This window comes from Odontesthes bonariensis, chromosome 21, assembly GCF_027942865.1.
Source record: "Odontesthes bonariensis isolate fOdoBon6 chromosome 21, fOdoBon6.hap1, whole genome shotgun sequence".
NCBI lineage: Eukaryota > Metazoa > Chordata > Actinopteri > Atheriniformes > Atherinopsidae > Odontesthes > Odontesthes bonariensis.
Window position 1 is genome coordinate 27,050,343 of NC_134526.1, and position 14,546 is coordinate 27,064,888.

The 14,546-nt window shown below is 40.6% G+C and overlaps 1 protein-coding gene across 2 annotated transcripts in view; it reads right to left on the bottom strand.

Annotated features, from left to right (window-relative positions):
* Window positions 1–137: 137 nt before the first annotated feature.
* cpt1a2b (carnitine palmitoyltransferase 1A2b) overlaps window positions 138–14,546 on the bottom strand; it is a 53,223-nt gene continuing 38,814 nt past the window's right edge. For both annotated transcript variants that reach the window (XM_075454933.1, XM_075454934.1), the window contains exons 14-19: window positions 6,613–6,777; window positions 5,895–6,023; window positions 5,540–5,695; window positions 4,561–4,674; window positions 4,366–4,458; window positions 138–3,350 (exon numbers count right to left, since the gene is read on the bottom strand). In XM_075454933.1, the coding sequence (XP_075311048.1) occupies window positions 3,228–3,350; window positions 4,366–4,458; window positions 4,561–4,674; window positions 5,540–5,695; window positions 5,895–6,023; window positions 6,613–6,777 (780 nt within the window). In that variant the 3' untranslated portion in view covers window positions 138–3,227. The remainder of the gene's footprint in view (window positions 3,351–4,365; window positions 4,459–4,560; window positions 4,675–5,539; window positions 5,696–5,894; window positions 6,024–6,612; window positions 6,778–14,546) is intronic.

Consider the following 14,546-nt stretch of genomic DNA (forward strand, 5'->3'; position numbering starts at 1 on the left):
CAGTTAACTGAGGATGTGATTGATGAGCTGAGTCAGCCAAAGCCAATTTGGAGTGCACAGGAATTTTCACAATTTGAGTTGTAATTAAGTAAAAGAAAAATAAAAAAATCAAGCACGGAGCGAAGACAGACACACGGTGGGGTCAGTAAATGTTTTATTTAGCAGAACACACCAACATTATTTCTAAGTCCACCACTGACATTCAAATATGTTTTAGAATTAAACCGATGGACTAAAACGCAATCATTTTAGCATCTTTTGGACATCAGAGAACATCATCAAGCGTCAACAAAAGTAGCTTTATCAGGGTGCACGGAAATAAACAGATTACATACCAAGTCAGTCAAAGAGAAGAAAATATAAAAAGCCTGGGCAAACTAACAACACTTATTGTACAAAACCTCACAATAACATATGCTACACAGGGAGAAAGGCCGAGGGACATGATTGGTCTGACTGGCTTTGGGCTTCATGAAGATTTGGTTTTATTTCGGATTTAACTGCAGCCGTATCATAAGAAGTTCATAAGTATCCCAAAGCCCAACAGACTCTACAGTTCACCCTTAAGAGATGCAAAAACACTCTTGTCATGTTCTGTATGCCAGGCAATATAAAGGGAACATTCATTTTCATTACAATTAAATAGTACTTCATGGCCTCAGCTGCCTAATCAAAGTAAAAAAAAAAAAAAAAAAAAAAAGGTTTTTAGGGGCACTTTACACGGAAACGAAAACGGGTTAAAAACGCAAAACCTTTTTGCGGATGCACTATATCATTTAGATGGTAACGCCGTTTTGGGGGCATGAAAACGCAAAAAAGTGAAACCGCTCTCCAGAGTGGAATTCTTGAAAACGCTCCACTGTTGCACCACCATGTAAAGGATGAAAACGCAAAACTGCGTTTCTCGTCACATAGAAATGAGTAGAGAAGTAGAAAGACTTGGTCTTGGTAGTGTTGCCACTGAGCCATCTGGCGTGTTTACTGCATCGATAAATATGAAACATCACACACTTTTGCGTTTCCGTATGCACGCAGATTTTCACCCTAAAACGCTCGTCTAAATGCAGATTTAAAAGTGAAAACGAAACGCCACTTTGTTTTGGTTTCAGATCGTTTCCGTGTAAAGGTAGCCTTAGTCCTTTATTGGCTGAGCAAACCTTAGTACTAAAAGACAAAATTATGTTAGAAGAATATAGCAAGGCAGTTACATGGTAAAAGAGAGGTAGAAGAGCTGACGCTTTAAAATGTGTTTGTAAATTCTTTAGAAAGCGACAGAAGGGATCTGTAAGCTGTGTTAAAGGGAGGTTGCAAAGAAAAAGGCTACTATGCCAGACTAAAGTTATGTAAATGTGTAGCCTGTGACAAAAGCAGACGCCACTGTGGTCTAAGAGTTATTCTGCAGTAACATGAGCAACATACAAACTTAAATAACTTACATCTTTAGCTTTAGCATAACATGACTGCCTATGTGGGCATATCCTGGCAATGCTAACAGGAGCCAACTGACCAACTGTAGTACAATGATATCAAACACACAAAGAAAACAGATGGGCAATATACCGTCTGCCAGGTGGTTTTCCAATGGAATTGCATTGATTAAAACATTTGCATTGATTCTGTTTAGCTTAGTAAATACTTGATTTCAGGCACAACCGTTTAAATGCCGTTCCATTGTATTAAAATGAGTGATCCCTCTTTAGGTTCTTCGTCATCCAGGTCACACGAACCCTAAGTACTTAAACAGAAGGACAAAGGACTTATTTTCTTGGTTCTGGCATTGTTGACAGATCGTCTGACCGCAACAAGCAACTAGTCCTATGGAAACAACTCCCAACAAGCTACTGGGCTAGAGAAAGAGGAAGCTCATAACCACAAACTGTTACCAACAATACACACACTTCGATCCCTCTTTCACTCTGTGGCTACAGCTCCACCAGGCCTGATAGTTGGTCTATACTTCTTTGTTCCAGTATACATGCACAATGCACATACCACAATGCTGTGGTCTGTGTGAGTAAACAGTCAATACATTCTGCCACTTTTAAAAATCTCTGTGGGAGATCATTGTTCTGGTGAATGCAGCCGAATTCATGGCATAAGTCTTTAAGTCGCTTGAATGGTGATTTTGTCAATATGACGCTGCATTTATTAAAAAAAAAAATAAATAAAAAAAAAAAAAAATAAATAAATCGGGATTTCTTTAGAGCAGAGCAGCAGTCGGGAAATGCTTCAAGCAAACTGCACATTGACACAGATTTTTGATCAATCTCTGACGCTTTTTGCCGTCTGACAAAAGAAACAGAAAAATGGATGAATGAGGGCCACTTCACTGGGAATTTGGCTGTATTAAGATACACTTGTGCTTTACGGTTTTTACAAAAAGATGCACATAACCAGCAGCAGTGCTCATGCTGTTCAACAGGCCTTTCAAGAAAAATAAAAAATAAAAAGCTCAGTAACAATAAAAACAACAAAACAATACAACTAAATACCTCACAATCCCCTTTTGAGCATCTCAACACTTCAGCTCGTTTCATTCAACAGTATGAAATACAACTGTGTGACAAACTGAAGCACACCCACACCATCAATTAAAATATCGACACCTAATATGTGCTCACTGTCAATGTGTTGACAATACAAGCTACAAAAAAATAAAATAAATGTTTTTTTTCTTTTCCCTTCTTTTGTTATTTCCCTCCTGCACATGGCTCTAACAACAAAAAGAAAAAGAGGACCGAGATGAGTGAAACCCTATAATTGTTCTGGCCCTCGGTTGAGTTTGTTTTCTGGCGTTCCAAATTGTTTTTTTCTGAGCTCAGCGTTGCCAAGGAAAGTTCAGAAGTTAGCCGACTTCCAGCTCGCAAACAGGGACTGAACCATTGTGGAAAATGTTAAAGCTTACATTTATGCAAAAAGCTCCCACATAAGTGGATTTTCCATTGGTTCAAAGTGTGCTACTTGCTTGTCCAGAAATTACAAAAAAAAAAGATATATTGATGGGTGTGTGTGTGTGTGTGTGTGTGTATATATATATATACATATATATATATATATATATATATATATATATATATATATGGATGAGAAGCATTTTGCATTCTCACGTGTAAACGAGCTGAATGTCTTTAATGCACGAAGCTTTCAGTTATGGGTTTAAGTGCCATTGACATTAATTCTGTGAAATACTAAGGTCTTGAGGGTGATAAAATGTTGTCCTGCTGTAGTCAGAGGAGCTTCTTGGAATGCGGCTGGGCTTTGGAGGAGGAGGCGGTTTTAGTGTCGACCGAGAGGAGAGCCATGATGTCTAGGAGTGCTTTTTTAATCTGAGCTCCAAATCTGTGAGAGTCCTAAGAGATACACATGAAACAACTGTTAATCAAATAATCACAAGCAAATCAAACACTTAAATCCTACAGAATGGGTTTTTGAGGCACAAGCTGATCTCAGCAATCTCAAGTTTAAAATGAACACAGCTCCTGATAGCAGCTTCTTTAGAATAAATACTGATGCAGACATGCTTTAGTTTCTTTGTTGGTGCATTGTAGCCATGGCGCAGGGTATAAGCAGTTCTGCATTATTGTACCACCACTTCTCGGCTAAAATACACAGTCTCCCAAATCATGTGACTAATGGTGAGGGAATGTGAAAACAGGGACTGCAGACACTGTTTCTACGTGACAGCAACTGAAGTTTTTTGCGACATGCCTTGTGGCTAGAAAGCAAAACATTACTGTAGATCGACAAAATCAGAACTCTTATGTAATGTAAAGACAAAAATGTGCTTATCATTCTGCATGTCCTCACAAAGAAGGAAGATGCATCATATTTGATGTCATGTGTGTGTCTTGTTCAATTTACACACCGTGCCAACTACCGCAAGAATTACTCTGTATTTAGCACCATTCCTCATTCGCTCAGCTTTGACCAGTTTCCCAGTCCCTGCTGATGAAAAACATTCCCAAAGCATAATGCTGCCACCACCGTGCTTCACTGTGGGGATGGTGCTCTAGGGTGATGGCAGGTGTTGGGTTTGCACCAGACATAGCATTTTACTTGATGGCTTAAGAGTCAGCTGGAATGACAAAGGCGAAATTCACTCGATCCTGCCGTCAAATGGTCTTGCTTCCTATTCACTTTGAATGGGGAGACGTTTTTGGCTGCCGAGTTGAATTCTGGATCCGCTGCTTCACTTTGCTGTTGTAACTTACCAAGGACGGTCTCTTTAAAATGACAATCACTACAAGGCAGCATCAGTTTACAGTGTTCAGAGGTGTCTTCTCCTCCTCCTTTGCTGGTCATATAACCCTATCTGCATCAGATTTCTCTGTAAGCAACATCAAATGTAAGAAGTGCTTTACTTACAGTCTCACTGCAGGAGTATTTGGATGACACATGGAAGTTGATCATATCCTCGCCCACAATGATGTATGAAACTCCATAACCATCATCAGCCACCTGATGTGACAGATTTCATGAGATTGGTGTTCAAGCCTCACACAGCACCGTCTGTCAAATATATCAGTGTCTTCATTAAAAACTTCAGTGTGTATCACTCACAGGACCGAATCCTCCACCGAGTGATACGAACTCAGGGTGGTTCTTCAGGTCAAAAAGCTCCATCTGCTGAACCGGGGTCTGACTGGTGGAGAGGCGCCACGGCTCAGACAAAACCTGGAGTTTGAGGAGTGTGTGAGTGTGTGTGTGGTGCGAGTTGGGGGGGAGTGAGAAAAAAAAGGTAAAAATATTAGATAGAGAATATTACAGTTGCATTTGTGGAACATGGACCGGGGCTGTGCCATGTTGGCAGTGTAGCTTCTCTCAATGTTTTGGGGTTTTTTTGTCAGGAAGAAAACGCAAAAACTATCTGGTTTCATTTAATGAAACTTGGTTGAGCGTGGTCACCTCTCCACCAAGGAGGAAGAGAAAAATGCTGTTTTTCATGCCTCAATTGACATGACCACGTATGCGAGAAGAAAAGAGAAAGCAGAATTTAACCGAATGTGGAACCGAGACATTCTGCAGTGAAGTTTTCTGTGAAACCCTCTGAATGCGGGAAAAAAAAAACGGAACGTAAGAGAAAAAAGAAAAAAAAAAACAAATATTGGCTGGAGAACAGATGAGGCAAAAAAAAAAAAAAAAAAAAAGCATTTCAACAAGTTCAACATAAGAGCAACAACAGGGGGACCAGCAACACTCTCCATATTTTCCACAGATGAATGCAATGCCTGCATTGCAAAGTTCCCTTAATTTGAAGCCCAGAGGACAACAGCCCACATCCAAAGTGAGCTCTCCTCAGATCACCTCTTCAGGTATTGTGCTACTGTAATACAGTAAAATGCAACAAAGAAGAGGTAAATGAAAAAACAAAATGGCACACACATTTCTTAGCATCCTTGTAAGCATGTTTGCATGCTGACATTAGAATTCCGCTCAAAGCGCTTCCAACACATCCTCATCCATCATGTTTCTCCTTAAGTGAATAGGAAAAAGTCTGCGAGCCATGAAGCACGCTGTCAGCGAGGAAATAAAATCTTACCTCTTTGAGGAAAGGCGACTCCACCCCCAAGTATTTGGAGACTACGTACAGGCAGAAAAGGTGTCGGTCTATTCCAGCTCCAGTCATGGCCATTCGATAAAGGTTCTGGTGCTTCTCAGAGGCCAGTTGGAAGAGACGCCTGCATTGTTCCCCTGCCTGTCAAATCACATCAAATATTCATCAAAAAGTGTAAATCATCTACAAACTTTACTTTCATAATAATTAGACACAAGAAACTCAGTGTGTGCAATATATGACAAACTCATGCCATTTGCACTTTGTCAAAACAACAACCGATTCTGAACAAAGTCTTGGACTGAAAATTGAGTTGCATGTGTTTAAAATGCATCATTACCTCTCCTCCCTCCAGAGCCTTGATGAAGGCACAGCTCTCATTTGAGCAGGATCTCACAGTCTCAGTTCGGCCCTCCCTGAACAGACGGGTCATTGATGCCTCATAGGTCAGGCAGAAGCCGCCGCGATCCTGAAGGCAATGTCAGTGTCGAAAGTCAAGTCAGATTGCCACATTTATAAGAAGACACGTGAGATTGAGATAAATCAGTCAAGGAAGGGAGGAAAAGAGAGGGAAATGCAGAAAAGATCATGAGATAAGAGAAACATCCAACTAGTAGAGCTTACACACAGCAGTTCTGAAGCTGGAGGTCTTTCCCCCCCCTTCTGATGACAGATAGATGAATTAACCCACACAAGCTTTGTTTTCTGGATAAACTCCACTCAAGTCCACTAAAATCTCTCATTTCTTGGACTCCAGAGGCTTTGGAAGATATTACTGGACTTACTTGTCTACTGGTTTGTATGCTTGTAAATCAATAGATTCTATTGCAAGATTGACATGTGGAAATCAGTCACAGCAAACTGTTCTTACAGGAATTCTAAAATATGTACTCATTTTCAAACATCTTCTAAAACACGTCTGTCCTCTTGAGACAGACCATTTGTTCTGCATTCTGTTATGGTGGCTGATACTCTGTGAATACTTAAAACTGGAAAATTAAGCAAATATATAAGTTTCAGGATTGAAAAAAGTGGGTTGCACTCTGTAAAAGTGTTACCCTGTAGTACGCCAGCTGTAGGCTGATCTGGATGAACGCGTCTGGGCTGATCCGACACTTCTTGATCCGTCCCTTCCCGAAGTCTCTGAAGGGGAAAACGTGGCAGTCCACATCATCTGCCAGTGCCTGGGCGACAGCCAGGGAACTGCAGACCTGAGCCTGAACCTAAAATACACACACACACAAGACGAACACAAGAACAGATTCTCAATAGAGCTGCTCTCATCCACTTATTTCCTCAGTGTCTGTGGTCAGTTGGCAAAATGAGTGAAAATCTAACCGAAAGGTGGCCTAATAACAGAAATCGGAACAGATGCAAGTATGAGATCTGCCTTTACACGCATATGAACTTAAGTGACATCCCATTGTTAATCCATAGGGTTTAATATGATGTCAGGCCACCCTTTGCAGCTATAACAGCTTCAACTCTTCTGGGCGAGCTTTCCACAAGATTTAAAGTCTTTTTATGGGAATTTTTGACCAGTCTTCCAGAAGCGCTCGTGAGGTCAGACACTGATGTTGGATGAGAAGGCCTGGCTCGCAGTCTCCGCTCTAATTCATCCCAAAGGTGTACTATCGGGTTGAGGCCAGGGCTCTGTGCAGGTCAGTCAAGTTCATCCATGTCTTTATGGACCTTGCTTTGTGCACTGGTACGCAGTCATGTTGGAGCAGGAAGGGGCCGTCCCCAAACTGTTTCCACAAAGTTGGGAGCATGAAATTATCCTAAATCTCTTGGTATGCTGAAGCATTCAGAGTTCCTCTCACTGGAACTAAGGGTCCAAGCCCAGCTCCTGAAAAACAACCCCACACCATAACCCAACCTCCACCAAACTTTACATTTGGCACAAATTCTCCTGGCAACTGCCAAATCCAGACTCGTCCATCATATTGCCAGATGGACAAGAGTGATATGTCACTCCAGGGAACGTCTCAACCATTCTAGAGTCCAGCGGCGGTGTGCTTTACACCACTGCATCCGACGCTTTGCATTGCACTTGGTGATGTATGGCCTGGATGCAGCTGCTCAGCTATGGAAACCCATTCCATGAAGCTCTCTACAAACTTTTCTTGAGCCAATCTGAAGGCCACATGAAGTTTGGAGGTCTGTAGCGATTGACTGCAGAAAGTTGGCGATCTCTGCGCACTATGCGCCTCAGCATCCGCTGACCCCACTCTGTCAGTTAATTTGACCTGCTACCACTCTGTGGCTGTTGTTCCCAATCGCTTCCACTTTGTTATAATACCACTGACAGTTGACTGTGGAATATTTAGTAGCGAGGAAATTTCACGACTGGACTTGCACAGGTGGCATCCTATCACGGTACCACGCTGGAATTCACTCAGCTCCTAAGAGCGACCCATTCTTTCACAAATGTTTGTAGAAGTAGTCTGCATGCCTAGGTGCTTGGATTTATACAAGTGGCCATGGAAGTGATTGGAACACCTGAATATAATTATTTGGATGGGGGAGTGAATACTTTTGGCAATATAGTGTATATTTTATATATATATATATATATATATATATATACACACACACACACACACACACACACACACACAGAACGACATTGTGTGTCTCTGTGTCCATTTGCCTCTCTCTCACTAACACACATGCGTCAGACTTGGAAAAATATCTGTTAACACAAGAACATCAACATTCAACCACTTAGATTCCACTCACACCTTGTGAGTAAAATCAAGCACTCAAAACAAAGCAAACTTTTAAGACATAAATATAAAAGCAGTTCACCTGCTGACGTTAAAGAGAAACGGGAAAGCCTGTAAAAAACACTGTGCCAGAAGGAAGCCTACTGTTATGACCCCTGAGCACATGGTTACTGGATGTTGACAGTGTTACTAGAATTTGAGGGAGTTCAAGCTTGACCTCAGGGAGGGGGAGGAGTCAAGATTAAACACGGTGAGGCTGCGTTTCAGTTTTATGCTCCTAAAATCTGGAACAGTCTTCCAGAAGATGTGAGACAGGCCTCAACTCTTACAATGTTTAAATCCAGGCTGAAAACAGTTCTATTTAGCTGTGCATATGACAACTGAAAGTATTTTATCTGCACTCTTCGCTTTTAATTTAATTATCATTTGTAGGGCTGGGCAACGATTAAAATGTTTAACCTAATTAATCATATGATTTCCCTGATTAATAACGATTAATCGCATTTGTATGCAAAATAAAAAAATGAATTCAAAAGTAGTGTATAGCTTTTAGCATTTAATTTTATTTTAAATGTACTGCCATATAAATGAAAGTGCCATAACATTTGTTTTGCAAACACACTTTTAACATCAGCATTTTTATGTAGAAGACTCGCTCCACTGTCTGTTTCCTTGAATGACTTGCGGGTATCAATTGTGTGTTTTGCCTTTAAGTGAAATTTTAGACTGGAACTACTATGGTGAGAAGACAATTCAACTTGGCAGTGTTTACAGATGACTTTGGTTCTGTCGACTCCGCCGTCTGGAAGAACTTTAAAATGAAAATGGGCGCGTAAAAGTTCCGTACCCTTCTCCATGTTTGGTGGATCCGCCAATTACTTTCTTTTCCGGTTCCGCAGCAGACAGCAACAGACTTTTACAAAATAAAAGCCTGTGAGCAACATACTTTTACAAAAATAAAATAAATAATAAAACAGGGGTGGTCCGTTGCGTAGTGGGTTGAGCAGGCGCCCCATGTAGGCTATAGTCCTCGCTGCAGCTGGCCCCAGTGCGAGTCCCACATCGGACGGCCATGTGCTGCGTGTCGTCCCCCCCCTCTCTGCCCCCTGCTTCCTGTCTCTCTGAACTTTCCTATCCATTAAAGGCACAAAAGCCCCCCTCCCCCCCAAAAAAAAAATAAAAAATAAAAATAAAACCTGCGTTAAGGCCCTGTCACACTGTTGCGTATGAGAGAAGCATATGAGTTGCGTATGAAAATTATCACTCATACGCTGGTACACGCTGACATACGCCAGGGGAACGTTAGGCATAGGTTGTATACGTTTCAAGCACGCTGGCATACGCTGAGGCAGAAATAAATTTTTGAACATGCTCAAAACTTTTGTGCGTATGGTTAATACGCTAAGCATACGCTAGCCATACGCTGAATACGCTAGAGGTACGATATAGGTACGTTACTGATAGGTCGAGAACGCTGGACATAAATTGCCTGTTGGCATGAAGGTGTACCGTACAGCTAGCGTATTTATAGCCTCCGCCCGTCTGCCGCCTCCATCTCCGCCAGAGATGGAGGCGGCAGGCAACCGACGATTCACGGGAGCGGTCAGGAGGAGGACTTGGGGATCTTGATCGCTCAGAAGCATGTAACTCATCAGCCGCAGGTGCATCAGGCATTTCAGCAGGTTTGGGTGAGAATGATTTTTGTGTTTTTTTGCCTTTTCCTCGGCCCAGGGCCCGGGCAAACGACGATTGCTTCTTGGGAGGCATGATCGAGATGAATGTCTCGAGAGATGTTGATAGCGCGTCGTCTACTGCAATAATGGAGCAAATGTGGAAAGGCTGCTGATATAGGCACGTTGAAACGTACGCTGGGCATGCGCAGTTCATATGCTACTCATACGCTAGTCATTCTTTATTTTCAAGGACTTTTCGTGCGTATGAAAATTATATTATCAATTTTCATACGCAACTCATACGCTTCTCTCATACGCAACAGTGTGACAGGGCCTTTAATGCGCTATAAAATATTTATCAGCATTAAATAAATAACGAGTAACGCGATAATAACGAGTTAACTCGCCCAGCCCTAATTATTTGTATTATTTTTTATGGTTTTTGGAATGATTTTATTTGCCTTGTGATTTTATGTAGCTGTAAAGCACTTTGAATTGCCTTGTGTACGAATTGTGCTCTACAAATATCTTGCCTTGCCTCATGAGAAGGCAAGCCAAGTTCTCGTACACAAACATTCCTAATGACCCTCTTATGACGGTCCTTATGAAACAATTTGAGGAATGTAAAGACAAATGTTTTGACTGGCCTGTTCCATGGAGTACTTTCACAGAATTGGACCACCACCATTTTTCCTCCCCAGGTACATTTCTTTGTATTTAAAGTGGTCTTGAGGAATAGCTCTCTAGGCCTTCTTTCACAGTTTTTCTTTTTCAGCTCGTTCATTCATTTTCAGTCCAGTCCTTGTACCTGTTCATTTTCAGAGGAATGTTTTATATGAGTTTTTATATTTATATGAGAGAACTTGCCAAAGAACCATCTTTAGGCACTTTGTTACTCACTGCCTGTCTCAAAGGCACATCACTTGTTCCCATTTTTTTGTTACATCTATTAAAAACGCCAAAGATGACACAGTTTCACAGACATAAAATTGCAATTTTGCAACCACTTTACAAAAGCCAGGGGCGGGTGTCACGTAGGGCTCTTGGTCGGCTTCCTGGCTCCTTCACTCCAGTGTGTGGATTTCCTGGGATAAGTTGCCTCAGGGTTACTGGTTTCCCTTGCAGTTCGCTGTTTACTTACATCAGCGATAAACACTTAAACACGTGTACTTGCACTGTACAGTGAAAGTTTCACTGTGAAACTGCATTAAAACACTGGTGAAGTTCAGATTAAATGTCTGAAAAGACTGCTTCACGCTTTATAAAGAAAATGTATAAAGAAAGTAGCTTTAAAGATGATTTGCTCTTCTCATGGTGAGAGAAAGATGCCAACTTTTATATCTGTTCATTCAATAAATAATAGTCACAAGGCTTTTTGTTCAATCGTTAATGGTTAACCAATCAGCTTGATCATTAACATTTGTTTCAGTATCTGATTAAGAACAGCACATGCTCTACTTCCTCGTACACAAACATTCCTAATGACCCTCTTATGACGGTCCTTATGAAACAATTTGAGGAATGTAAAGACAAATGTTTTGACTGGCCTGTTCCATGGAGTACTTTCACAGAATTGGACCACCACCATTTTTCCTCCCCAGGTACATTTCTTTGTATTTAAAGTGGTCTTGAGGAATAGCTCTCTAGGCCTTCTTTCACAGTTTTTCTTTTTCAGCTCGTTCATTCATTTTCAGTCCAGTCCTTGTACCTGTTCATTTTCAGAGGAATGTTTTATATGAGTTTTTATATTTATATGAGAGAACTTGCCAAAGAACCATCTTTAGGCACTTTGTTACTCACTGCCTGTCTCAAAGGCACATCACTTGTTCCCATTTTTTTTGTTACATCTATTAAAAACGCCAAAGATGACACAGTTTCACAGACATAAAATTGCAATTTTGCAACCACTTTACAAAAGCCAGGGGCGGGTGTCACGTAGGGCTCTTGGTCGGCTTCCTGGCTCCTTCACTCCAGTGTGTGGATTTCCTGGGATAAGTTGCCTCAGGGTTACTGGTTTCCCTTGCAGTTCGCTGTTTACTTACATCAGCGATAAACACTTAAACACGTGTACTTGCACTGTACAGTGAAACTGCATTAAAACACTGGTGAAGTTCAGATTAAATGTCTGAAAAGACTGCTTCACGCTTTATAAAGAAAATGTATAAAGAAAGTAGCTTTAAAGATGATTTGCTCTTCTCATGGTGAGAGAAAGATGCCAACTTTTATATCTGTTCATTCAATAAATAATAGTCACAAGGCTTTTTGTTCAATCGTTAATGGTTAACCAATCAGCTTGATCATTAACATTTGTTTCAGTATCTGATTAAAAACAGCACATGCTCTACTTCCTCGTACACAAACATTCCTAATGACCCTCTTATGACGGTCCTTATAAAACAATTTCCTCTTTCACTTTTTTTATTTGGGTTTTTTTCCCTGATGTAACACCTCTTTGCTTTCATAGATCATTTCTTGAGGAATAAGCGACTGTGGTTAACTCGATCTCACTCTATATCACTAAGAAAAAAAGTCAAAACATGAGAAAAGATTGGAAATAATTTCACTTGAGAATGAGGTCAGTGTGGCTCATCTCAAAAGCCAGACAACTGTCACTGAACCAGGGGCGATTCTAGGATCTGACCTTTGGGGGGGCTCAGCCCCCAGGAAGCAACTGACATTGTTCTTGACAATGAATTATGAGGCAACTGAATTTAATCCAGTTTTTAAATTTCTTTGATTCTCAATGATCTATGTATAAGTACCACTAACATACAATCCCCCCACTAAATCAACAATTTCATTGGTTGAGAGTCCAATATCTTCCTAAACCTATGCTATAACATTAATGATTAAGGATGAACAATGATCAACATGTCCAAAAATTAGTTAATGTAAACTGACCACAGCTGCCTGCCTATAATGTTGTATATCAGCTTTTTTGGCCTATTAAGGAATAAAAGACCATCTTGAACTTTAGTCTATTTTGGGCTATTTTAAAAAAGCCTATGTGTAGTGGGACAGAACAGTTTTAAAAGATTGAGTAAATAAATATGGGCAAATAATGTGGCCAAAAGATGTTTATTATCATGGCATTCTTGACTACCTGTTCATGTTCTCACCCATCTCATCTTGTTCTCTCTCATTTCCTCTATCCTCATCTCCCTCCTTTGTACTGTCCAACAAAAAGACAAAGTAATACAGTATAACAACTGACAACAAATAAATAAATGTTAACTCATTAACATGTATTTATCTATCAAATATTTTCTTGCTATAGTACTCAATGGTATTACATGCTCTCACCTGCACTTGGCTGCTTTCTTTTAAAAAAAGAACATATGTCCATCTATGGAAAAGAAGACAGAGCTGTAGTGGGTGTGTGTGAATGAATGGGTGAGTGAGACTGCTGCCTGCTGAGGGTCGGGGGAAGAAGGATCTAAAGTGCACGTGTTTAGGCCACAAAAACCTAAAAAGGTTAAAGGTTTCCTCTCCCCAAAAGACCAGGAGAAACTCATTCATGCATTCATCTCCAGTAGACTCGATTACTGTAATGCTCTTTTAACTGGACTTCCCAAAAAGAGCATTAAACATCTGCAGCTCATCCAGAACGCTGCTGCTAGAGTTTTACCCAGGACAAAGAGATCTGAACACATCACATCAGTTTTAAAATCTTTACTCTGGCTTCCAGTTAGTCACAGAATAGATTTTAAAAGCCTGCTGATGGTTTACAAATCCCAGAACGGTTTAGGCCCAAAATACATATATGATCAGAGAATATAAACCTAGCAGAGCTCTTAGATCCAAGGACTCAGGTCAGCTGGTCCAGTCCAGAGTCCAGACTAAACATGGAGAAGCAGCATTTAGCTGTTATGCTGCAAACAAGTGGAACAAACTGCCAGTGGAGATTAAACTTTCACCAAATGTAGACATTTTCAAATCCAGGTTAAAAAAACATTTCTTTTCTCATGTGTCTATGCATGAAATCTGCACGATATCTTTTAATTTATCTGGACTGTTGCTTGTTTTTAAATTCATTTAAATTATTTTATTTGTTTCTCTTTATATTCTTTTATGTATTTGTAATGCTTTTTCCACTCCCTGCTGCAATGCTTTTATTTTATGTAAAGCACTTTGAATTGTTTTGTACATGAAATGTGCGATACAAATAAATTTGATTTGATTTGATAACTTGGCATAAAACATAACAAGTGACATTTCATATCTTGCAGCTGGGCAACTGTGGATTAATAGACATCTGCTACATTAAGTCAAGGTCCTAAAATGAAGCATTACCTGGTCATTAGTGTTTGGTTCTGACAGCTGCACCGCAGGTTATCAGCTCTGCTTCTAGGAATTACGTTTAGTGCTCTCGGGCTGCCTTTTTTTCATGTGAAAAACAGGAGGCGCCCACCCACCAATCAGAGACAAGAGGTGCATGTAGGGAGGCTGTGCTTGATTTTACTGGGCCAATTGAGCCCGTTACCATTTTCCCCATCTCCAATCAAAACAGGTTTGTGAAAAAACGATTTGAGGACCAAATGATAGGATGGGATAAGGCAAGTTTTGGATGGGCTTGAGCCCATCCAAAAA